Raw genomic sequence first — 25,836 nt, 5'->3', positions numbered from 1 at the left:
TACTTTGACCAGGTTCCTGTAACCCTCCCTCCTTCAGACCTTGGTGATAAAGACTCCCTACTGTTAATAGCCACGTGGCACTGCTCTATCCCTGTTGGAGTCCCTTAATACTGCTTAGGTTTTTGTAAACCGTCCTTTATTGGACTCTTCTCAAATTACCCTATTTGAGAGTCTGCCATCTGCCTCCTGCGGAGACTGACAGAAAAAAAGCTTAGTGAGCCTCAAGAGAAAAGGGCAAAAAGGCTGAAGTGGGTGACTGGGAGGAGATGGTACGGAAAGGGTAGGGGCTAGATTATAGCCATAAGGAGCGTGGGTGAAGAGCGGCTGAATGAATCCAAGCACACGTTACGTTTGTGCGTGCATGAGTAAATCAGTGAGCGAACGAAGGAATAAGTGGCCGGTCTGTGCCCAGAGTACCGCCTCCTGTCCCTAAGCCCGGCCAGCCAAGAAAATTTCCTGACACTGTGTTCTCTACCCTGCAGGATGCGGGAGGCCCCCGGGCCGGAGGGTTCGGAGAGGGGCTGCGAGGCGCCCTGCGCGGCATCCTGCCACGCGCAGCGAGTCCTGCAGACCCTCAACGCGTATCGGCGGAGCGGCACCCTCACCGACGTGGTTCTGCGCGCTGGTGGGCGCGACTTCCCCTGTCACCGTGCCACGCTCAGCGCGGGCAGCGCCTACTTTCGCAGCCTGTTCGGAGCCGGTCGGCCAGAGCGCTGCCTAGCTGTGGTGCCTGTGGTACAGATGGGACCTGAGGAGCCGGGCACCGGGCCCGACAGGAGGGGCGGCGGCCGCGGCACTCGCGGTGGTGCTTGACTACGTCTATGGCGCGGGCGTGCGGCTGCGCGCCGAGGACGAGGCGGCCGCAGTGCTGGCGCTGGCGGAGCGGCTGGGCGTGGTGGGCCTGCGCGAGGTCTGCGCTCGCTTCCTCGAGGGCCGCCTGCGTGCCAACAACAGCTTGGCGCTTCGCCGAGTAGCCGCCGCTTTCTCGCTCGCCTCTCTGGCGGAGCGCTGCGGCCGCGTGCTGCGCCAGGCCTTCTCCGAGGTGGCACGCCACGCTGACTTCCTGGAGCTGGCGCCCGACGAAGTGGCGGCGCTGCTGGCGGACCCCGCGCTGGGCGTGGCGCGCGAAGAGGCGGTGTTCGAGGCGGCCATGCGCTGGGTGCGCCACGACGCGCCGGCCCGCCGCGGGCAGCTGAGGCGCCTGCTGGAGCACGTGCGTCTCCCGCTGCTGGCGCCCGCCTACTTCCTGGAGAAGGTGGAGGCTGATGAGCTGCTGCAGGCCTGCGGCGAGTGCCGTCCGCTGCTGCTCGAGGCCCGCGCCTGCTTCATCCTGGGCCGAGAGGCCGGCGCGCTGCGGGCCCGGCCGCGGAGGTACAGCTGCCGCTTCCTTGCCTCCCATCCTTCGCTACTTCCGTGTTCTTCAAGTACCCACTCATTCCTTCACCATCCCTTAATTCACTTAGTCGTGCGTCTTGAATGAAATTCAGTCATTCGTTCAATTTTATAGCCCCAGTGCCCAGAATACTGCCCTCCCAAGAGATGACAGAGCAGTGGAGGCACAGGGATCCGTCCTAGAACACATTCTTTTGCAGGTCATCTATAACTCGAGTGCTTACTCTGTGTAGGTCCTGAAGTGCGTGAGTGGAAACACCCTTTGTCCTTTAGAAGCCCAGAGTCTAGTAATGGATATAAGTGGGCAGGGACATGGGAATAATTCCAGCCCCCGAATGCCAGACCAGATTATGGGTGGAGTAGTCCAAGAAGGTCTGTCACCCCCAGGGACAGAAGGGATGACACTTTTACCACTGAACCTCTAACAGTAAGCCCAGGGCCTTGGGCAGAGAAAATTCTCGCTGTCAAAAGAATAAGGAAACCGCTGATTTAAGGGTTTGGAAAATCTGGTGAGGTCAGAAGCCTGAAGGGGGAGCGGGAAGATTGCTTTGCTGAGAGGGTGAGCAGTCCTGTTCAAAGGAATTAAGGAATGGCTTTGGGAATGGAGGTCAGAAAAGTGTGAAGAGGAAAGATTCATGTCAGACAAAATGGAACATGACTGAGCAAGCCATAGCCTGTGATCCTGTTTCCTCTGTAAAAGGGGGTAGTAATCCCTACCTACTATCAGTCATGATTAAACGAGGTGATTTTTATGGGGAAAGTTTTAAAGATTCGTTTTTCTGTAACTCAGAAGTGAACAAAATTAGTGACCTATTAGAATAAAATTAGTGACCTTTTCCCCATCGGTAACCAGAAGGAAAGTTGGCAGTGAAGGAATTCAGTGGAGCCCTGGAGAGATGGGTAGAAAGGCATGGAAGGGCAGCAGGATTGTGTAGTGTGGTCAGTGAGAGGGTGAAGATTGCAGGTCAACAGGCTTTGGGTTTATCCCCACACCAGATTCATGGACCTGGCTGAAGTGATCGTGGTCATTGGTGGTTGTGACCGCAAGGGTCTCCTGAAGCTACCTTTCACCGATGCATACCACCCAGAGAGCCAGCGCTGGACCCCACTGCCCAGCCTGCCTGGCTACATGCGCTCAGAGTTTGCGGCTTGTGCTCTTCGCAATGATGTCTACGTTTCTGGTGAGGGCGGGGCCGCAGCAGGAGCCCCATAGGATTGGCTCATAGCTTTCCGCACCCCGTCCCTTTATGTTTCCCTCTAGTCGGGACACGGGGGCGGGACTTTGCGTGATAACCTACAGATATTGGCAGAAGTGGTATGTAGTCCAGCAGAGACACACACTCGGGTGGCAGCACTGATGGTTGGCTTGGGAACCGGAAGCATGTGGTCTTCAGCGGTCATTCCTGGACTCCAAGTCTCATGAGTTTGCTATATGGAAACTAGGTATCATAATTCCTACATCTCATGGAGGGTTGAGAATAGAAATAAAATCATGAAGGTGAAAGCAGAAGTCATGTAGGTTTACTGGCTTACCCTCTACCCCTCCCCCATCCCCTTGCAGATGGCTCTGCTTTCCCCTGGCCCCAAGCACATTCCTGAGGCTCACCCATTCTTACCTATAGTAGAGTCCCCAACCCCACCTTTACTTCCCTGAGTACAAAGCACCACCACCGCCCCCTCCCCACATCCAGTGAAGATAAGCTGGTTCTTTATTCTGTCCCTTAAGAGCCCTAACTAAAGATCTCTTCACTCATTGAAAACAGTGTCTGGGATCAAAGACAGTCTTATATCAGCTCAGGGGATGTCCTTTCTACTGTCCTTAACCCTTCCTTTGGATCTGGGGGAGTCCGTGTTTCTGGCTCTTTGGGGGTGCTGGGGATAGCAAGAGAGCCTGGAAGCAACAGTTGCTTATTTTTCCCTAGGGGGCCACATCAACAGCCATGATGTGTGGATGTTTAGCTCCCATCTGCACACCTGGATCAAAGTAGCCTCGCTGCACAAGGGGAGGTGGAGGCACAAGATGGCAGCCGTGCAGGGTCAGGTAGGCATACAATGTGATTATTGCCCTGGGACCCAAGACACAGATATGGACCATCTGGGAAAAGGCTCTCTAAGAACCTCTCCAAGTAAGAAGGGATCTGAGGTTCAAGAAAGGAAAGGGACTCACCTAAGATATCATAATACTAATGCTAATAATCGCCACTGCTGTAATAATGCATCCTAGTGGTCAAGGGAGTGGGCTGTGAGATCACATAATCCCGTGAAACCTGACTCTTCCACTTAAGACAAAATATTCTAGTTGGGTGTTGGTGGTGCATGCCTATAATCCTGCAACTGGGGATGCAAGTTTAGGCCAGTCTCAGCAATTTAGGGAGATCCTCAACACCTTAGTGAGACCCTGTCTCAAATTATAATAAATATATTATATATATATATATATATATATATATATATATATATTTAGCTGTAGATGGACACGATACCTTTTAATTCTTTTTGTGTGTTGCTAAGGATCAAACCCAGTGCCTCACAAGATGTAAGAGGCAAGCGCTCTATCATTCAACCACAACTTTTTTTTTAAGACTAGGGATGTAGCTCAGTGATAAAAGTGTCCCTGGGTTCAATTCCCTAGAAGGAGAGAGGGAGGAGGAAGGGTGGGCGGAGAGAGAGAGAGAGAAAGAGAGAAGAAAGAAAGAGAAAAAATCCTGCCAATTATCTTTGTAAACTACATCCTGAATTCAAAAAAAGAAATGCTGCGCCCAGTGGTGCACGCCTGTAATCCCAGCAGCTCAGGAGGCTGAGTCAGGAGGATCAGGAGTTCAAAGCCAGTATCAGCAATGTAGCGAGGCCCTAAGCAACTCAGGAGACCCTGTCTCTAAATAATATATAAGAAAGGGCTGGGGATGTGGCTTGATGGTTAAGTATCCCTGGTTTCAATCCCCAGTCCAAAAAAAAAAGATAACGAAGTGCTTTTTAGAATCAATTCAAAGTCAAGGTGGTAAACCCTTAATAAACTACTAGTTGTTATTAGTAAGCATCAGGTATTTGTAGATCTAATCTGCATTCAGAATTCATTTTAGAGACAAACCTCATTATTCCAGGTTAAGGAGAGGAAGAACCTCAGCTAAGTTCCCTAACTGGGTGGAGGCCGCCCAGGTGGTGGTTGCGCCAAGATTACCCTGGGCTAATTCGGAAGCTGGGTTGGGGATAGTGGCCCACTCAGACTGAAGCCTATGAGTCGCCTATGGCCTTGACTCTAGGCACCGCTGGTGTTCTCACCCACAGCTGTTCGCGGTAGGTGGCTTCGACGGCCTTCGGCGCCTGCGCAGCGTGGAACGCTACGACCCCTTCTTCAACATCTGGACTGCCGCCGCGCCCCTGCCAGAGGCCGTGAGCTCTGCGGGGGTGGCGGCCTGTGCTGGTCGACTGTACGTGATCGGAGGCGCAGGGCAGGATGGTGTCAATACTGACAAGGTGGGTTCAGGTCTAGGGATTGTTAAGAAGGGACATTAGAAGTTACAGGGAATCACCGGCACAGTGCTTGTGTGCGCTCGTTCATTTTCTCACTTAGTCAGGTGAGCAACCCAGGAGTCATCCTCAGATTTCAGGCAAGGCAGTGAGTTCAGAGAAATGACCCCAATGTCAGAGGGTCAGCAGCATACCTCGACTCCAGTATTCAGGATGATACCATCCATGTGGGTCTCATAGATTTAAAAATTAAGTGCAGGCAGGGGTAGACTTGAAGTTTTTTCTCCATTAAAAAAAAAAAATACACTCATTTTTGGAAATCTAGAAGGAAAAGTCACTCACAGTTCCACCACCTAAGGATAAGTACTGTAAATATTTTGGTATAGCTTTCCAGGCTTCCACAAATTGACTTTTGCTTTTCTTTATTAGTTTTATGTTCTTACTGTAAAACTTTGCATTCTGCTTTCTAGTTTCATTTTTAAGTACAAGCACTTTCCACATGCTTATTCATGGCTATCATTTCAGTGTCTAACATCCCACTGGGTGGATGAACTATAGTCTACTAATCTATTGTTGCATTTAGGCTTTTGTGAATAAAAACTAATCTTCTTCATGGCAGCTCCCTCCCTCCCCTGATAGCCTCACAAACCTGTGGTCCTGGGACCCAAATTTTTCCCACATTAGGATCCCCCACCCCTCCTTAGTCCCCTGTCCCCATTCCTCCAGCAAACCTTCCTGGAGCTGAATGGGGGACATCACAGAGTTGGTGCCATTCCACACCTTCTTGTGCAGCACTGATCTGTTAAAGGCTATTCTGGGAGTCCTCCAAGGGTACAATTGAGGAAACAGAGGAACAGTAAATAGGCAGCCAGCTACAGGTGTGCACCCTCGGGAAGGATGCAGGGTATCATAAACACCTGTGGGCCCTGAAAGTCCTGTAGACAGCTGTAGCAGCAGGCTGCATTAGCTGGAACATAGCCATCACCTCAGAGCACCAAGAAAGTGTGTTGACATGTATATAACCAGGGACACATCTGGTGGGGGAGAGGGGGTATGCATACAGTACCTCCACCTCCTAGGACATGAACGTCTCCCAGCTTGATATGGCTCAAATGATTAATCTCATAGGGACTAATTTCTCCTCCATCAGAAACTGTTCCTGTGTGTGGGAGGGGAGAAACACCCAGAAGGGCTTTAGGAGTGGGGTGACATTTGAGCTGCCACCTTGAAAGATGAGGAGCTTATGACAAAGAACATCCAGGGATTGGGGACAGAACACAGACAACAGAACACTGAGAGCGCCTGAGGGCAGGGACACTAGCCCAGACACTAACCCAGGTCTGGCTGACATCGATGGTAGTGTGCTGAGTGTCCCTGGGAGAGAGGAGGCAGGATGTGGGCAGTGAGGCACCTGGAGGTAAGACTTCACCACCACTGCTGTCCTGCCCCTCAGTACAGTGCTTTGACCCCAAGGAGGACCAGTGGAGCCTGCGGTCACCAGCACCCTTCTCGCAGCGGTGTCTTGAGGCTGTCCTCCCTTGAGGATACCATCTATGTGGTGGGAGGCCTCCTGAGCAAAATCTTCACCTATGACCCTGGCACAGATGTCTGGGGGAGGCTGCTGTCCTCCCCAGCCCTGTGGTAAGTGGAGGATCCCTAACATGGCCCTAGCAATCCATGGTCCGTTCAGGAAAGTGGATCTTGGAAGTGGTGGGTCTTCATGGTACATGGTTCTCTAGCTCTGTCCTCCCAAGTAATAATCAACCTTGCTTTCACAGATGAGGCAGCTGGCCTTAGAGAGGTTGGCTCAAGGCCACTGATAAGGACATAAGATGGCAGAGCCTAGAACTCCAAGTGCTGAATCTTTGAATGGAGGGTTCGTCTAAATGACCCTGCAGTGTTCTTCTAACCCAAAGCAACCAGCTAACAGCATGCTGTGGCAATGGGGACTGGGGAAGGGATCTGCTAAGTTCACTTGCTCCAGTAATTCACAAACAGGAGGTCCAGGTCCTCTACTCTGGCACCTATAGTTCCTTGTCTCCTGGACCTTCTGTCCCCTTCCAGAGACTCCAGAAACCATTAGAGGTGTGGCTGGACTCATGGTCCCTGCCAATCCTGACCTCCAGCATTCCTAAGAACCAGGAGACTTCTGACTTCTTAGGTGGTGATGGTGCTGTGATTTTTGTGTATTTACTATATTCCAGGGCAATATTGCCTTTGCCTTCTAGCTAAGACCAGGGCACTATGTACAATTTAAAATGCTTTAAATACCTATCCCCATTTACTGTTGAAGAGTACCCTATGAAGAAAGTACTAGTATTCTTCACCCCTTGCAGATGAGGAAACCTAAGGGCCCAGAGCAGATGACCTGATTATGCCATTCTTTTAAGAAGTGTCAAGCCACAGCATGAACTCAGGTCCATCCACTTCTGCCTCCCTATGTCTGTAGGGAAAGGTTCTATATCTGGTCTGGCCAGCTAGGGTTGCAGCAGGGAGCCCCAGCCAGATTGGACCCCTTAGTTGACTCTCTCTCTCTGTTTGTCTACCCAGGAGAGCTGTGGCGTGACTGTGTGGTGATGGAAGATCCCATCCTCGCGGGCAGGATGATCATGGGGAAAAGCACTGATAGGGGCTTCACCTTTGACCCCAGCAGTGGGCTGGTGGAGGCCCAGCCATCCCTGCAGCGCTGTACCAGCTCCCATGGCTGTGTTACTATTGTCCAGAGCCTGGGCAGGTGATTGAGACTGGGACTGCCTGAGCCAGGAGACAGGCAGGGAGAACTCAAACACACCACTTTCCCCTCCTGGAACCTCTAATGTCAATGGCCCCTTAACTTATTGCCCCCTTTTGTTATAAAAATAAAACCTCATTCAAAGGTTGGGTGTGTATTCCAGCTTGAGCCTCCTTGGCCTGGAGAAGCAATCCTGAATATCTGCTCCCTGCTTTTATTGTTTACAAAGCACTTTTACACCACCTTAGTCTATTCAGGCTGCTGTGTCAAAATAACCGTAGACTAAGTAACTTATAAACAATAGAAATTTGGTTTTCACGGTTCTGGAGGCTGGGAAGTTCAGATGAAGGCACTAGCAGACTCAGTGTTTGGTGAGGGCTCTGCATCACAGGTGGCACTTTCTTGCTGTGTCCTCGCCTAATGGAAGTGGGCAGGCAAGGCAGCTCCCTTCACAAAGGCACTAGTCCCAAGTGACTGCATCAGTTCCCCAAAGGCCCACCTTGCAACATCATCACATTGGGTGTTAGGTTCCATTAAGAATTTTAGAGGGACACCTGTTCAGCCATAAAACACTCATTACCTCATTTACCTTCAAAACAGCATTGTGAGCATTTTCTAAAAGTATGAAACATTTCCTGAAGGGTGAAGGGCACCAGAGCCTAGGCCTAGACACCAGCCACCATGGCTATGCATCTAGACCTGCCAGATCCCCAACTCATGTAGGCACAAGTCCCTGATATCATTATAACATCTGGTATGGCCTAAGGTTCTAGGGGCAGTGACAAAACTGCTGGGTAAGTGGGGGGTGCCTTTAGAGGAGAGTGAACAAAACACACCAGGCAAATTTTGAGGCTAAGTCCAAGGCTGGAGGCCCTGGCCAGCCCATCTGCAAGAGCCCCCTTATTTATACTCAGATTGCTTTCTGAAGAGGAGTTATCATCCTGTTCTTTCCACATCTCCCTCCAGAACAGGGTCAGTCCCACTGCCCTCCCCATCTTCCAAAGCCCCAGGGCCTGTCTGCAGTCTTCCAGCTGGTGCAGCCCATCATGCCAGACACAAAGGCCCAGTCCCAGCTGGGCTCCAACCCACCGATTATCCCAGATTAGGGGAGCCTGTGACCATCTGGACACAGCTGATAATGGCGCAGGGGGAGGAGAATGAAGCCCAGTCCCACTGATCCTGCCTAGCCCACCCCATGAGTAAACACTCAGAACAAAACTAAGAGTAGTTCCTAAAACTAAGAAGTGCTTCCTACCCGGGAAAAAGAAAGGCACACATACAGGGCAAACTCGTTCAAGGATAAGGACATCTTTACCTTTGCTGATACTTTCTGTGTGCCAGCAAAGTGCCCATTTCCTGCATGCTAACCATTTGTGTGCTCATGCCAATGTTTTGTGTGCCTGGGCCCACTGATACCCTCACCCCAGAGTTGCCCACTCTCTTCTTGTGCTCCTTTCTTATCTGTTGCCCCTCTTTTATCCCCTAACATATGACCTGAACTTTTTATGTGACATCTCTAATTCCCAGACGCACCCAGAGGAGGCCCTTAAGGTCTCTGCTGTGAGCTTCACCACTATCCCTCAGGGCCTGGAAGAGGCCCTTACTGATACACTCATTCAAATTTCCTGACTTAGTATCTTATACCTGTGAGGTAGGCACTATTATGGTCTGCTTCCACCCTCACAAAATGAGGCAACAGAATTATCAGTGGGTGGAGGGTAGCCCAGTGGTTACAGCACTTGCCTAGCATGCACAAGGCCTTGGTTAGGTCCCCAGCACCACAAAAAACAATTGTGAGTGACTTGCCTAAGAAGATCAGATAGTAAACAGTGGCAGATTGATGATTCAAAAACCTGGCCCTGCCTTCTCCAAAGGCTGCTCTCTCCATGCTGCCTCCCCAAGCTCCGCTAATGCAACAGTCTTGTTAAACACCACAGTCATACAGAAGTAGAAGCTACCACCATGAGAAATCTGGTCTGATAGGATACTGTCTGCTCTTAGGAGCCTCCAACTGGATGAGGGCAGATATTGTTTAAGCCTTTGATGAGGGAGGCTCACCAGAATATAAAAAAAGGGACACACCGTGTGTTTCTAATCTCCTAGGACTTACTGGTTAGCTGGAGAGACCATATGGAGAATCTCCTTGGCTCCGATTCCCTGCCCTTTTACCCCAGGCTGACTCCTGAATAGGAGGGTCCGTTACCATTCTCTAGGAAACCACCGCAAAAAGCTTGACCACAGACACTTAGCCATGCAGTTTTTGGTTTGTTTTGTTTTTGCAGAACTAGAGATTGAACCCAGGGTGCTCTGCTACTGAGCTACATCCCCATCCCATTTTTTGGAGACAGGGTCTTGCTAAATGCCCAGGCTGGCCTCAAATTTGCAATCTTCCTGCCTCAGCTTTTCAAATAACTGGGAATAGCTGGGATTGCAGGCATGTGCCACCACACCCAGCAGCCATGCTGGTTTAACATGCTCTCCCCAACTGAGAACAGAGGCTTCATTTGTAATATACTATAAACTCCCAGGTCCAAACCTAACTATTGAATTTTTTGACCAGTTCTGCTGGTAATTTATAATAAGGTGATATTTTATGATTGTTATTCTTAGTGGCCTATTAAAGAACAATGACAAAACTTGTATGTTAAAAAATAAAATGAAACTCAATTTATCTTGTAATTACCATATGAATTCATTGGATTGTATAAATATTAAAACATGTCAAGATCTTGAAAATCTTTCCTATACCATGAAAGACTGCTACTTCATCATCCTAAAAATTATTTCATACTGTTTAATCCAAACTATGCTAGACAAGACTAAGATAATAATGGAAGATTGATGGTATTACCTAGAAGGAAGATGCAATATTGAAAAAAAAAATCATCACTGTCCTATAATCCTTCAGTTTCCCTATCGTGTTTTCCAAAGTATTGTGTTATCTTTTAGAAGTCCAGAAACATCAATCGATAATTTAGGATTCTTATTTTCTACTCATGACAAAAGAAAATTGAGAGGACATTTCATATAAATCAGAAAATGAATGCAGACACAGAGCAGCACTCCAGAATGGTGGTGAAATATGCACATAAGCAAAATCCATTTTCTCAAACTCAAAGAGTTGTTGATGAATGAGATTATTTCCAAACACACAAAAAAATGGTATTTTCATCCATTAAATCATAATAGGAAGATTACTTCATTTGTGACAAAAACCTGGACCATCCTGTTTTGCTAAAAAGGTGTGTAACAATATTCGTTCATCTTTAGTTACTAAGCACCATATTTACTAGGTACAGTTCATAGTAGAGAAGAGCTAAAAGCAGTGTGCACAAGGTGACTGGAGGAACAAATGGGATAGAAACTTTTTTTTTTAGTACTGGGGATGGAAGGGGTGGTCTACCATTAAGCTTCAATCCCAACACTTTTTATTTTATATTTTGAACAACAGTCTTGCTAAGTTGTTGAGGCTGGCCTCCAATTTAACAATCCTCCTGCCTCAACGTCCCAACTTGCAGCAATTATCGGCATGTGCTTTGCACCATAGATTGATCATTATAATTGATCTTAAGTCTAAAACACATTTTATAATTGGGGAATCAAGAAAATGCTACCCTCTCAAGAAAACTATGAGCCATCAAGATTTTCAATATCATACAGAAGTAGAAGCTACCACCCACGAGAAACAGTCATACAGAAGTCATACAGTGTAAGTGTAAACACAAACAATGGAATCAAGGATTAAACTTGAACCTAGTAGAGCTGTATCTGAAATCTGAAATCAGTAGTTACAAGATGAATATGTTCCAGCTTCATGCATGGCAGATGAAGAGTACTTTATTGCATTAAGGGAGTGTTCATTTGGGGCATATATACCTCTAGTCAAGGAATATGTGAAATTACTGTTTCAATTCACATGTGCATGCATGTATTTCACATAGATATATATTTATGAATGAGCCTTAAGGAAATATATTTGACATACCATAAAATGCATTCACTTGAAAGGTCCAATGGTTTTCCACTTAGTATGCTAAGATTTGAATACTTTTGAATAATTGAATATGTTAAATCTTATAATTATTGTTCACTATCATCTTATTAAATCATTCTGCAATTGACTTAAAACATAAAGAAGTGTCCCATTGGCATCATAAGAGTGAACAATGATGACCTATTTTTCCTGGTTTGTTGAGGGAAAAAATCAGAGAACAGTGATCCATGTCCTTTGGACCCACACAAGCAAGAAAGCAGGTCTATTATTGTACCTATTCTCTCCCTTCCCCTCCTTTTTAAAAGGAAAACATCCTTAATCAAAAGGCAGGGGAGCTCTGTCCCCTCTAGGCAATTTTGGATTCAAAGGGTCTAGCTCCTCTGGTTCACCACACAAAGGGCTGAGGAGCAGGTTGCTTAGGACAGTGGATGGCCCACCAGGGAGAGTGGGATCAACTACCATAGTGTATTTCCTGCTCAGTGGACAAAGGCCCAGCTGCACCTGGGCCTGTCTGGGGCTGTTGATAAGTCATTCCTAACCTAAGATTTCATGTTACTTATTCCCAAATCAGAAGTGAGGATTTTGAGATATCCTAAATATTTTTCAATGCCTTAGAGAAACCGCCATTCTAAGATATACTGCATGAGTTAAATTGTCAACTAAGGTTAGTAATAGAATCTGTTATAGGGATGTTGGGCAGATTAAATGAGATGTTTACAGCATATAACTTATTTCCTCACCATGGTCAGGCTGCTTATGTTATAAATGTAGTTTTTTTTAATTTGATAATTATAGGCTATGTTAGGTGCTTTACTCTTCTTGTTGTTGTTGTTGATAGGCCTTTTTTATTTATATGTGGTACTAAGAATGGAACCCAGTGCCTCACACATGCTAGGCAAGCATTCTACCACTGAGCCACAACCCAGCCCCTATAAATGTAGCTCTGATTAATAACAAAGAGAATAAGTTGACAGACAAAATAGTAAGAAAAATAACCTTTGAGGTTGAAAATGTTGAGTCTCAATGGCACCTAAATGTTTTTATACTCTGGTGTTGGCAGCCCTACTCTGAAATATAACAGGTGCAGTTGTAAATAGTTAACACCAGAGCTCAGAAGTCCATTAGATAGCTACTGGGTCAAGGCATGCAACAAGGCAAAATTTCCCACTTGTAAAATCGGATATCAATACCCACCCACCTGTGACCTTTGAACAACACAGGTTTGAGCTACATAGGCCCACGTATTCAAGAATTTTTTTTTTTTTTTTTTAGATTTGTGACAACTTGAAAAAGCTTGCAGATGAACTGTGTAGCCTACAAATATTGAAAAAAATTGATAGGTATGTCATGAATACATAAAACACATGTAGTATATTTATCATTTATATAAATACATTTGTCTATTACAAAGTTAAAATTTATAAAAACTTAGAAACTATACATGGTATAAAATGCAATATTTAGTCAGGTGTGGTGGCATACATTGTAAATTCCAGGAACTCTTGAGGCTGAGGCAGGAAGATCATGAATTCAAGGCCATCCTCAGTAAGTTAATAAGGCCCTAAGTAACATAACAAGACCCTATTTAAAATAGATTTAAAAAAATAATAAAAAGGCTAGGGATGTGGTTCAATGGTTTTGTGTTCCTAGGTTCAGTTCCCAGCACACACACAAAAACCAAAGTCCAAAAGATGTAGTATTATATAACTGCACTGCATAAAATTTAACTAGTTTATACTGTGCTACTGTAATAATTTCATAGTCATGCCCTGTTGCTCTTGTAGTGAGCTCAATTATCACCCCACTTAAAATGCCCTGTGGTGCTAACCATTCTTGAATGAATGGCTGATCTCTCCAGTAAATTGCTTTACTGCAGTAAAGCATTCAAAGCATGTGTTTATTGTTTATGTTATCAGTTATGGCTTTATAAAGCCTTTAGGGAATCAAAAGTTATACTGGGATTTTTAATCCATGTGTGGTGTCTCTAACCCCTTCACTGTTCATGGGAAAACTAGTTAATAACAGCAAGCACTTAATGAGTGCTTGCTGAGTCAGGCAGTGTGCTAAGAACCCTACATGCAGACAACCTGAAGGAGGCAGAGATATAACTGATGTGCCCTGCTCATATAAAAAGTTGTGGACTGGTATTGAATTCAGACTGGCTTGAACACTGAGGCTCTTAACTGTTGCTCTTATTTATATCTCCAGAAATATATTTAGATCTCCTTTAATTCCCACAATAGCCCCATGAGAAAACTATTAAAGATCAGAAAAGTCCAATGTCACCTTCTCAATCAGTGCTGGTGTGAACACTGAACTCAGGTGTCTGACTGCAAGGATCAACCTCTCCCATCACCTCTCGGCCAAGTATTCTACATGGAAAGGCACACCCCCAGGCACAACTATGATATCCTTGTTCTTTGCCCAGTTCCCCAGTTAGAATACAAAGGACTGGCTGCCAGGAGGTGGTAAGCTGGGGTCTGTGGCTGAAACTTCTTGAACCTCCCCTTTGAGATATAATTGCAGAGAGGCTCCACAAATATCACACTGCACCGTGTGCTTCAACAGCCTTTGTGATAATGACAGTTTGCAAGCCCGTGTTGTCTGGGAGTAGGACTCCCCACTTCAAAACCCTTTCCCTAACTGTCCTCACTGCATTTGCTGTGCTTCTCTTGGTTCTAAACACTGATGGAGCTATTTTGGTCCCCAACCCTCATTTGCCCTCTGGGTATTTCTCTAAGTTCTCATACTTCCAGGTGTGCACTCCTTGCTTATGGGCAAGCTGATCAGCCAAGCAAGTTCTACAATCTGTCACCAGCTACAAGAATCCTAAGAGCCTGAGCGTAACCTTTGGTGGAAAGACCACAGTAGGCTTCAGCACTTGTCTTCATATTGCCACATTATCACCAGTGGATTCAAGGACAATTTTACAACCAAATTTTGGTTGTCCGATATCAATACCTTGCCTACTATGGGAACAAAGGCACTGTGTTATACAAACAATAACCTGAAGTTTTCCCTATGTGCAAGTTCAGCAAATTTGTTTCTTCTCCAAGCTGCCACTTAACAGCAGTCTTGTTACAGCTTATCACCTGCTGGGAAGTTTACTTGTCTCACAGACATAAACAATTTTAAGTGGATTGATGAGGTTTGTAGAAAATTCATTAGGAAAATAATTTATCACCTACATATACCACTGTGTACTTAATGCTAAGGTCTCAGATGAAAAAACTATCTTAGCCTGTTGCCAGCACCCAGTTCTCTGTGAATACTCTAATTAGTTTTAACACATTTCATTACAAATAATCCTGTCTCAACTATACCAGCACACACTCAGAAATAACAAGAATAAAGTAGCTTACCTTAGTGAAAACATCTGGGCTTGGGGTATGGCTCAGTGGTAAAGCCCTAATAAGCATACTCAAGGACCTGGATTTGACCCCCAGCACCACCCAAAATAAATAAAACTCCATTTTTTAGCAAAATTTGCAAAACGCCAGTAGTTGTAGCCACAAGGGATAAATAAAATCACTTTCCCAGTTCTGCTGGAAGGTAAGAGCCATGGGGTAACTATCCAAGCAGTTTATACAACTGTGAACATTTAATTTTTTCCTAATTGCTTTCTCAGAGACATACTAGAATTTGTATATAAGAACTGCCTGTGAGATCTGGGAATAGGCACACACAACCTTCTTACACATGCTGTTACTGATTAAGCCCAATGGGCAGTCTTTACATCTCGCTCTGACTTTCCCAGAAACCTTTCATCACTTTGAAAAAGGGCTCATTCCTGGGAGAATGCTAGCCCGTTTTTTGTTCATTCACACTTTAGTTTCTAGACTAAGGTATTACAAAGTAAACTCACCCCAAGGTCAATAAATAGTTCACTAACACTTTAGCTATGCCAGTGATTAAAGAATTCAGAAGTCAGTACAGACTGTCCTTGCTATCCATGGGTTTTATGTTCAACAAACTACAGATGAATTAATAGAAACAGATTATGTCTACACTGAACAAGCATGGAGTTATTTTTAAGGCATAACCAATCCAGATGATTCAAAGCATATAGGATGATGAGCTTTGATTATATATGAATATCATGCCACTTATTGAGACTTGAGTCAAAGAGGACTTTGGGGGTCCTGGAACCAATTCCCTACAGACATACTGTGTAGGCATTAAAGGTTCTCCCAAATGGTCACGAGTTTTTATGCTGCACTTGTCACAATACAAGTTAATGGGGAACATGGATATAGGTGTGCTGTCAACATTATTTAATTCAATGAGATATTAAGTCTTTACCACAGGCAAGGTAGTACACAATGTAGTGTCCTGGTGTGACTTCATTTAGTTAACACAACCCAATAATCAAACAGCATGTATGAGGTGGTCTATGGAACCAGGCTATTTATCACCACCCAGGGAGCATTTCCACCTGCCACGTCACCTGACTTGGCCTCCCATTCCTATAACAGCTGTCATTAGGAAGGGGAAGTCCTCTATGACCAATCAAAATGTTTTATCAGTCTTGTGGGATTTTTCAAGCCAACTTTACCCTCACCAGTTTCACTTGAACAAACAAAATCATCCAATTTCTTACAAAACAGACACTGGTAGCAAATATTCCTAAACAGTATCATAACAGATAAAACTGTAGACAATTTAGGTGTTTTTAATAGTATTCCAGGGTACAAAAACTAACTGCACAGGACTTAGGATGTGGTTTCTAATGACAGTTTTACACTGCTTAAGCAATTCACTTCTAAGCTTTAAGCTCAAGCAGTCAAATCCTCTTTACACGATAGAGATGCTGACAATTCAAATGAACACACACACACTTAGCACAGTATGACATAAAAACATGTATTTATGTGCAATATGGATTTCCTTATACATCAGGAAAAAATAATCTTAACCCTCATAGCTCAGTAGCTGAGTGCATGCCTAGCACGTGCAAAGCTCTAGGCTCATTCCCACCATCCAAACCAAATTCTTCTAAACCTAATCCTTAACTACAGGATAATTAATCAAGATGCTGCCCTGCCAGCTGCCAGTCTTCACCATCCCACAGAATATTTCTCTGGTGAGCTCTGCTTGATTCCTTCAGTCCCAGCCCTTGCAAATACTGCAAATATGGCTTAAACCGCAAAGGATAAGTAATGTTCCACAGGCCAACATAACTCAGCTTGAACACTGGACAGAAAGTCTAGTCAGGCCTTATGTCTTGTACAAGATTTATTAAATGTCTTTAAAGAGCAATATCCAGACTCCAGATACAGCTGCCAAGGAGACCCTGAAACCAAACAGAGCACAATAGTAAGTGACACTTCATCCAAGTATCAAGTTCCTTCACTTACCAAATGGTACCCACTCCCACTTCAAGTTCACATTGATTAATAATACAGCAAAGGCATGGTGGTACACACCTATAACCCCAGTGACTCAGGAGGCTGAGGCAGGGGGATCGCAAGTTCTAGGCCAGTCTCAGCAACTCACAGAAGCCCTAATCAACTTAGACCCCGTCTCAAAACAACGATTAAAAAAGGGTTGGGGATGTGGCTCAGTGGTAAAGCTGCCCTGGGTTCAATTCTCAGTACCAAAAAATAAAAAATAAAAATAGAAGAGAGCATCAAGAAACAAACAAAAACTCTCAGATGCATAGGCTTGTTGTTAGGGAGCTGCTTAAGGACAAAAGAGCTAATCACTAACGAGTGCCCTGAAAATCTTGAGGAAGTAAGAAGAGCATTAAAGGAAAATAATTTCAAACACAATAGTAAAAGTAGGATCTTAGACTAAGTCACCCCAATAGAACTGTGAATTAAATGGGCCCCAGATTCCAATTTGTAGTTTCCCATGTAAAGCAAATGGAATCCAATTTTATTCACCAAGCGCTTATTACCACAGTGATACCAGTATACACGCACACACACAAAGGAATAGGAAGGACCTTGTAGACTTACCTGTTATGCTGTAGGTACTGGCTGGGGCATGGCAGGCGGCTCTGGCTTCCCACCCTTCTGTTCTGAGATGGGGGTGGTGGGCAGGATCTCATCTTTGGTTCCACGATGCTCACATGGTCAGGCAGAGGCTTCTTAGGGCCGATCTTACCACTTGGATCCCAGGGCAGCATGATCTTCACTTTAATGCCCAGCACACCTAGAGGACATCAGATAGGACCTAGATGGTGTTTTACCAGCACCCCCCCCACCACATACAATAGGACAGAAGAGAGTTTTCTCAAGCACCATTAGATCTGGCCCCTTCTCAGACAAATGCCTCTAAATCAATCAATGAACAGGACACCTTTGCAAAAGGAACCCTGTGCAGCACCACAGAACATGGTATTGACAAGGACCAAGAGCAGGATGTGACCTTTCTGACTCGTCATCATATCATCACTGAAGGGTGCAGAGAAGACAAAGAAAGACAAACCAACTATCGATTTGATGATCTCAACAATACAATTTTTACATCCTACAAAGCTAATCAATAACACAAGGAGTATAAAAATGCCCAGCTATTACCAAGACAAAACCCACAAACACTGAGGTGTCCATGTAAAACCACATCTGCTTATGCCCTTTACCCTACACATCCCCAGCTGCTTACCCTGTCTAAGCAGCACGTGGCGCACAGCAGTGTCAACATAGTAGTTAACAGGGTCCCCACTGTGAATCATCAGGCCATCCACAAACTTCATGGATTTAGCTCTCTGTCCTCGGAGTTTCCCAGACACCACAACCTCACAGCCCTTGGCTCCACTCTCCATGATGAACCGCAGCACACCATAACAGGCCCTTTGGAAAAACAAAGAGATGCACCTGTTATTAACAAAGACAAAATATACCTACCCACTCCACCAAGTTAAAAAGACAGACAGACTCGGGCTTTGTATTTCCAATGATGCTTTAATGAAAAGCAAATCAGACCACAGTCTGGCACAAGAAATACCAATTCTCTTCTATTCCTCTCCTAACTAATCTTAGGGTAATTTTTCTCAGGGAATTGATGTCAAGCTCCAAGCAACACAGTGATTTCCAACACTGGTTGCATATTACCTCAGATGGCTTTACTATCGAACACTGATGCCTAGGCTCTTCTCCAGACTAATTACAATGGCAATCTGCAGTGGCAAAGCTCAGGGATAGGTATCTCAAAAGTGTTCCCTAGGTAGTTCTCACACGCAACTGAAGAACCACACTTTAAACTCCACAAGTATAGCCAGGCACACTAGCACATGCCTGTAATCCAGAGACTCAGGAGGCTGAGGTAGGAGGATCCCAAGCTTGAGGCCAATTTCAGCAACTTAATGAAGTTCTAGACAATTTAGCAATACTGTCTCAAAATAAAAATTAAAAAGCTGGGGAAGTAACTCAGTGGTAAAGCAACCCTGAGTTTAATCCCCAGTACCCCACTGACCCAAGAAAACACACAAACCCACTCTCAGTTACTTAGGGTCCTCTATGGTTTACCGAAATATTCAACCTTTTGGTCTCATCCATTACTTTATACCCTGTGAGATACCTAGTGGATTATTAACCACCTCCAGGTCCTTTCTCAATCTCACTCAATCCTCATAACTAAGGTCATTCAGTCCTTACAACGAAGGACAACTGGCATAATGACCCTCATGTAAAGGAGAACCAAGGGTCAGAGAAACAGTAACTTGCTTAGGTCACAGAACTTCCAAGTCAACTGTATGTTGTGTCTGCAAAAATCACGTGGAAGGCTCATTTAGACAGAGAGCTGGGCCACACCCCTGCAGTTTTCCACTCAATGGGTACTAGATGGAAACCCAGTTTTTTATTCCTAAGTTCTCAGGTGATGATAGTATGTCAACTCAGGAACAAAACTTCAGAAACATTGTTAATAAGCAGCACAACTGGCACTCAATCGGGTGTCTTTTCCATATGTCCTTACCTAAACTACCCAACCCCACCAGGCCAATATTCCTGAAGCAGAACATTCATGTCATTCCTGGGTGGAATAATACCCCCTCTTCCAGGCTCCATAGTCAAGTACAGTCTAAATTCCAAATACCAAGGGCAAGATGCTCTACAAAACGGTCATACTACACAAAGAGTTTGTCAACCCATTCCCTCATGCCTTTTACACCTTTATCACTCCTCACTGTTCTATAGTTTATAGAGATTAAGTGTCTAGATTTTACGTTCTCATCTTCAGAGCCCACATAAGGGTGAATTCGTTAGTGGATCTGCATGACTTGAATCGAGGTATCCTACAAGTGCCAAAGCACATCTATTAACTCTAGAAACATCAGCCTAGTTAATATGCTGAATTATTCCTTAGTGGGGACTTACAGGTCTTTTTCTATTCTCCCCAAAGCACTCAGATTACTTCTCCATTAGAGCACTGACCACCCTTTATGGCCTTTGCTTCTTTACCATCTTGTCAGTCTACCAGTTCAGCGATGGCAATTATTAACAGTATCTTTTCCCATGACTCTCAGAGGCTAGATAATCCTATCACTTATGAGAGTTTCATTTGTTAAATGAACAAAATGGGCAAATACTATATTCTGATCCACACAAAAAGTGCATGACCATCAATTTCAGGATACTTACCTCCGCACAGCAGCCCTCCTAGGAGTTGTGTATCGCAGTGACTCTGCCTTGGGCAATGGCACACAGACCTCTTGTGGCCACCTTTTCAGCATAAAGCTTTGAAGAAAGCAAAACACATGCTGTTACCTTCACTGTTTTCACTGCAAGCCAGCACAATCATCTTTTCCTACACCATCACATATATCACTGTGATATCCCTTAGAACTGAAGCACTTCTATACCCACACATGGTACACAGTAACATACGTACATGCTAACACATTTCTCATTGGCCTCACACTGCTGGCTCACCTTAAGTCACACCAGGAATATCAAGAGGGATGCCAGTCTATCCTAGGTTATCTTTTCTATACCCAAGTTGCATGTAAAAATTCTTTTAACCACCAGAAATTTGCTGAACAGATCTATAAAATTAAGTCCACTGCTTATGGAGAACTTGAACAAAACACCAATCTATTTGTAATACTCAACTGATCATGAATAGATTCCAAGTTACAATGAGGTTTTGTTTTTTTTTTTCCCCTCTCCCTCCAAGGATTCTACTCTCAAATCTTTGTGGAACATTGAGGGTTTTTAAAAGTACCATTCTGAAGAGTCATTTCCAAGTTCACAATAATCTCTGGCATAAACCAGGACCACTCACCTCTACACTGCCCTCGGGGAAGCCAAATCTCTTCTGAACTACTGCAGTCAATTCTCGGATCCGTCGCCCCTTCTCACCAAGAACATTTTGTGTCCTAAAGGAAAAAGGTGATAACTCCTAATTCTCACAAAATCCTCTATCTAACTTCAAATCTTACAAAATTCTAGATGTAGCTTTAAATCTTGCATGGTAGCAAAATTTCATTCATTTGCCATATATAAAGCTTTTTCTTCTAGTGGTACTGGGAATTGAACCCAGGGGTGTTCTATCTTTTTAAAGACAGGCTTTCACTAAGTTGCTGAGGGTCTTGCTAAGTTAAGTTGCCTAGGCTGGCCCTGAACTTGTGATCCTATGTGACTCAGTCTTCCAAGCTGCTAAGATTACAGGCATGTGCCACTGTGCCCAGCTTATCAAGTATAAATTTCAAATAATAAGAACTAAGTTGGAAATTTTAAAATTCAGCTTTAAAAACTATTTGCATCCAGGCTGCAGCCAAGTGGAGGAAAAACAGTGCCTTCCCAGTTCGCTAGCAGTGAACTAGTCCTCTCTGTCCATCCCACCTGGTTCAGAGTTATGGGAGGGTAGAAAGCCCCTGTCCAGCATTCTCCCGACTCTCAGCATGAGATGTCAGTAAAGGACCACTGGTTAGCCAGGAGCAGTGGCGCATAGCTGTAATCCCAGCTACCCTGGATGATCCTAAGTTCAAGGCTATCCTGTACACCATAGTGAGACCCCTCTCAAAAAATAACAAGAGATGGGGATGTAGCTCTGTGGTAGAGCACCCCTGGGTTCCATCTCCAGTATTGAAGGGGGAAAAAACATTCACAAAGGTCAGATTCACTAGTTGTTTCAAAAGTTTATACAGGGGTTGGAGAGATAGCTCAGCTGGTAGAGTGCTTGCCTTGCAAGCACAAGACCCTGAGTTCAATCCCCAGTACCGCAAAAAAAAAAAAAAAAAAAAAAAAAAAAAAAAAAAAGTTTATACAGAATAAGTCACCTTAGTATATACAACAATTATAGGTAAAGACCAATCAAGTGAGTTTTCACCTGGTGGCTAAGATAATGATTTCTGTCCTGGTTGGTGTAACTCGGACCTCAACTCCAGAGTAACCATCTTCAGCCAGCTCCCGAGTGAGAAACTCATTTAATTCAGCTTTGAAGATTCCATCAGCAACAAACTAACAAAAAAAATTTTTTAAATTAGGACACAAGTGCAGGCTTACTTCCCCTGGTCTAGTTTATCAGTCAACAAATCACTCATTAAAATGCAATACCTCCAACAAACAATCCATCAATCATCCTAATACTGTTTGTGAGTGTGCCCGCCAGGGACTGAACCCAGAGCAGCTTAACCACTGAGCCACATCCCACTACTTTTTGCTGGGATTACAGGTACCCGCCACCCCCCCCCCCCCCCCCCCCCGTTAATCATCCCAATACTCTTATTCCAACAGGAATACAGTAACCCTTCTCAGACAAATGCCTCTGGATCATCTTTAGTTAGGTTTCTTTTACCAGGGTCCTTTAAACTGTGCAACAGAACGTAGCACAGAGTAGGGCCACATGGACAAAGACAAACCACGTCAGACTCGTCATCATCTCTTCATCGAAGGGCTTAAAAATTTGTATTTATACAGGTAAAATTAAAAACTGTTCTAACGTGACACATATACAATTCATTCAGCACAGCAGGGACACCAGCATAACTTTTACAAGTAGCAGTGTGGACTGAAGATAGTAGTCTCATTGGCGACACAACTTGGTTGCAAAAAGCCCGACCATGATTAGCTTGTCTTAACGTACTAATTAACTCATCTAGCAAATTCTACTCAGGAGCATAGAGGACTTAATTCTAAGATCTACAAACACAAACCGACTATTTTCAAAGCTAATGACTTTTACAGCTCTGCACCATGGAATGACAAAAAATTAAACCCGAAAATCTCCAGACGGGGTGAGCAAGCAACTGTCAGTAGCTTCTCCAACTAAGGCCTTTGGGGTAAGAAGGCTACATGCAGATACTTAAAAAGGAAACGAAAATACACTGCCGTTTCCCCTTTCCAAAGCCATGGGATGAGACGTGACGGCTCACGTCCTCTAAATGCTACATGTTTACTAATTTTGTCGACCAAGAAATGCTCACAAGTTCCTTCTCCCAGGCAGGTGGGGCGCCCAGTGCTCATCTAGGTCGGCAACTGGTGGAATTTATCTTCCCCGCCACACTGTGCTCGGCCGCCGCGGGCCTCGCCCTCAATCCACCGCCATCCACGGCCCACGGGAACGCAAGGCGGCCATAGCCGCTTCCTGGAACAAGGCACCGAGCTGTGGGTCTCTCGAGAAACTCTGGGCTGTGCGTCGCCAGGGCGTCCCGTGCTCGGCCCCAAAGGCTCACCTTCCTCTTCTTAGAAATCTGCACCGCCATCTTGCCGCCGCAAGCCCCGAAAGGAAGGAAGAGGCCGGCGGGCGGAAGTGAGTATAAAGGGCGCGGAGCGACGATGAAAAGCTGCGCGACGTCTACACTGCGCGACGTCGATGTCTGTGGGCGCTCACGGAAATGCAGTTTCCGGTAGAGAAGGCGTAAGAGGGGAAGCGTAACGGAGCCCTGAGGTTTGCAGTCTGGTTTTCACGGTTCAAAAAACGAGCTACGTGTGGCGTAGAGGTGGACATTACAGGTACAAACTCACAAAACGACAGAACGTGATCAGCGTGGAACCCTGGTCCCTACACATTCTGGCTTACACTAATGAACGTCTGCTGAAAGCTCTCAATGAAATTTTTCAGGCACCCCCCCCCATCTCTTCCAATCTACGTCCATTTCTTCTATTCTAAATGATAATAATAATAATACTTAACATTTATTAAATGCCCTAGGGACTTTCTGTGACTTTTAATATTATTAACTCACATACCCCTACTTCACTTTCATGAAAGTCAAAAGTTCTGATTTTGTATCAGAAGTCGGACGGAGTAGTGTTTCGCCTGCTCATTCTTTTTCAGCTAAAGAAACAAGGCCGTTTCAATTTATTATGAAAATGTTCAGCATGGTGCGGTGGCGCACTCCTCTAATCCAGGGATTTGGGAGACTGGGATTGCAGGTTCAAGGCCAACCTCAGCAATTTAGCAAAATCCTGTGTCAAAAAATAAAAAGGACTGGAGATGTAGCTCAAGTGGTAAGCACCCCTGACCCTGTGAGATGGAAAAATAACATTTCAGTGCGCCACTGAACTATTCACGCACTTCACTTGAGCAAAGTCTCTGGAAACTTCACTCACTTATTTTCTGGGTTTAGAAGCCATTTGAGTATTTAATTCCAGCACTAAAACAACTCTGATGCAAAGTGACCTGTCCTATTATCATAGACTTAACAGTTCTGTGAGAGCCAGTCCAATGAGAGGAAAAAAAGTGAATGAACCAAAGATAGATAGGTGGGGACTGCTATATCTTGAATGTGGATTGAGATTGAAAGGAGATTGAAAATGATGCTCTGGTTATTTAATCTACAGAGAGAGAGAGAGAAGTAAAGAAAAAGAAAATGATGCTGTGGTTCCTGATTTCAGTGGTGGATGCTCCATGACAGCACTTGCTGAGATGAGGAATCCAGGAACAGGTTTCTTATCCCCCCTCCAGCTGTCCTATTCTTCTGCTCTTCACACCTCTTCCTGCCCAGGGTCTGTAAACTCAGTGGTGTTAGGTTGCTGAAACCATAACCCTGGCTAATTTTCCAGTCTAATTTCTTTATATTTCACTAGGGTTGTGGACACTGTAGGAGAGCACCATACTTTGAATTCTGGGGACATAGTGGCCCACTTCAAATAGGCTAGTCCTTTTAGGTGAATTTCCTGTATTTTCCCATTCTGATATTTGTCTCATTCTCCCACAGTGCCAAATATAGTCTTTTTCAAATCATGAACCCCAGCATTTTCCTCCTCACTCTCCGTGTTAAACCTCTTCCTGATCCCTTGCTCTTCAAACAGATTGTACAGGCAAGAACTGCCTTCCACCCACCTTATAATCCTACGTACCCATGGCTATCTTCTCTTCCTTTTCTCCCAGTTTAGGAAAGAGATACTTCCTGCCCAAGGTCAGCCTCACCTTTGTGTTCTGGTTCAAGTTTCTTTTCTTTTTTAACTTGGTCTAGGTACTGGGGATTGAACCCAGGGGCACTCACTGCTGAGCTACTTCCCCAGCCCTTTTATTTCATTTTGAGACAGGGTCTCTATAAGTTGCACAGGCTGAGGCTGGGGCAGTGGCTCAGTGGTAGAGTGTGTGCCAAGCATGTGTGAGGCACTGAGTTCGATCCTCAGCACCACTTAAATAAAGGTATTGTGTGCATCTACAATTAAAAGAATGCACAAAAAAAGAAACAAACTTTAAAAAAAAAAATAGTTGCACAGGCTGGCCGTGAACTTGGTGATCCTTCTTCCTCGGCTTCCAGATATCTGGGATACAGGTTGCGCTACCCTGCCTTGTCTTAGTTTTGTTTCTTTGAAACATTGCTTAGCAATCATTTCGCCCTTTCCTGTGATACTGTTGCTTCATACTAGCTCTTTTCCCTTCCTTGTCATCCCCATGTTAAATATACCACTTACTTTCTCCAGGTGGTGCCTCTCCTTGTTGCTTTCATAACATTCTGAATGACCCCTACTGTTCTGGTTTGGTTATGGTTATAGCTTGATTGGGTGGTAAAAGTCTTAACCCAATCAGTGAATTAATCCCAGATAGGATCAATTGAAGTGGTAGGGTGTGGCTAGGGGAGGTGGGAATTGGGGCATTGCTATGGGGAATATATTTTGTATCTGGAGAGTGGAGTCTGTCTCTCTCTGCTTCCTGGTTACTGTGACGTGAGCTGCTTCCCTCTGCCACTCTCTCCTGCCATGATGTTCAGCCTCACCAAGGAATGGAGTCAGCCTTCTATGGACTAAGAACTCTGAAACTGTTAGCCTTCAAATAAACCTTTCCTCCTTTACAGTTGTGCTGGTCAGGTCATTTAGTCACAGGAGTGAAACCATGACACTCCTCTCAC

General features: G+C 44.9%; 2 protein-coding genes and 2 non-coding genes across 4 annotated transcripts; 1 reads left to right on the top strand and 3 right to left on the bottom strand.

Moving 5' to 3' along the window:
- Nucleotides 1–369: 369 nt before the first annotated feature.
- Nucleotides 370–7,682, top strand: Klhl35 (kelch like family member 35). The gene is given in 10 exon segments (XM_047518601.1): nucleotides 370–777; nucleotides 779–1,371; nucleotides 2,389–2,573; nucleotides 3,315–3,433; nucleotides 4,678–4,870; nucleotides 6,314–6,393; nucleotides 6,395–6,473; nucleotides 6,476–6,501; nucleotides 7,411–7,444; nucleotides 7,447–7,682. Coding segments are annotated over 10 exon segments (1,755 nt in total). The 5' UTR covers nucleotides 370–483; the 3' UTR covers nucleotides 7,599–7,682.
- A 9,127-nt stretch (nucleotides 7,683–16,809) lies between these two features.
- Nucleotides 16,810–23,319, bottom strand: Rps3 (ribosomal protein S3). Its single transcript, XM_047519376.1, is given in 9 exon segments — nucleotides 16,810–16,878; nucleotides 17,546–17,640; nucleotides 17,643–17,741; nucleotides 18,195–18,382; nucleotides 20,171–20,217; nucleotides 20,219–20,266; nucleotides 20,814–20,907; nucleotides 21,861–21,991; nucleotides 23,206–23,319. Coding segments are annotated over 8 exon segments (729 nt in total). The 5' UTR covers nucleotides 23,236–23,319; the 3' UTR covers nucleotides 16,810–16,878; nucleotides 17,546–17,548.
- Nucleotides 17,845–17,989, bottom strand: LOC124960805 (small nucleolar RNA SNORD15). The gene has a single exon (XR_007104130.1). It is a non-coding gene; the product is annotated as a small nucleolar RNA SNORD15 (small nucleolar RNA).
- Nucleotides 22,280–22,425, bottom strand: LOC124960806 (small nucleolar RNA SNORD15). The gene has a single exon (XR_007104131.1). It is a non-coding gene; the product is annotated as a small nucleolar RNA SNORD15 (small nucleolar RNA).
- Nucleotides 23,320–25,836: the final 2,517 nt, after the last annotated feature.

The sequence above is a fragment of the Sciurus carolinensis genome, chromosome 11, assembly GCF_902686445.1.
Source record: "Sciurus carolinensis chromosome 11, mSciCar1.2, whole genome shotgun sequence".
Taxonomy (NCBI): domain Eukaryota; kingdom Metazoa; phylum Chordata; class Mammalia; order Rodentia; family Sciuridae; genus Sciurus; species Sciurus carolinensis.
This window is presented reverse-complemented; position numbering and strand designations above follow the sequence as displayed.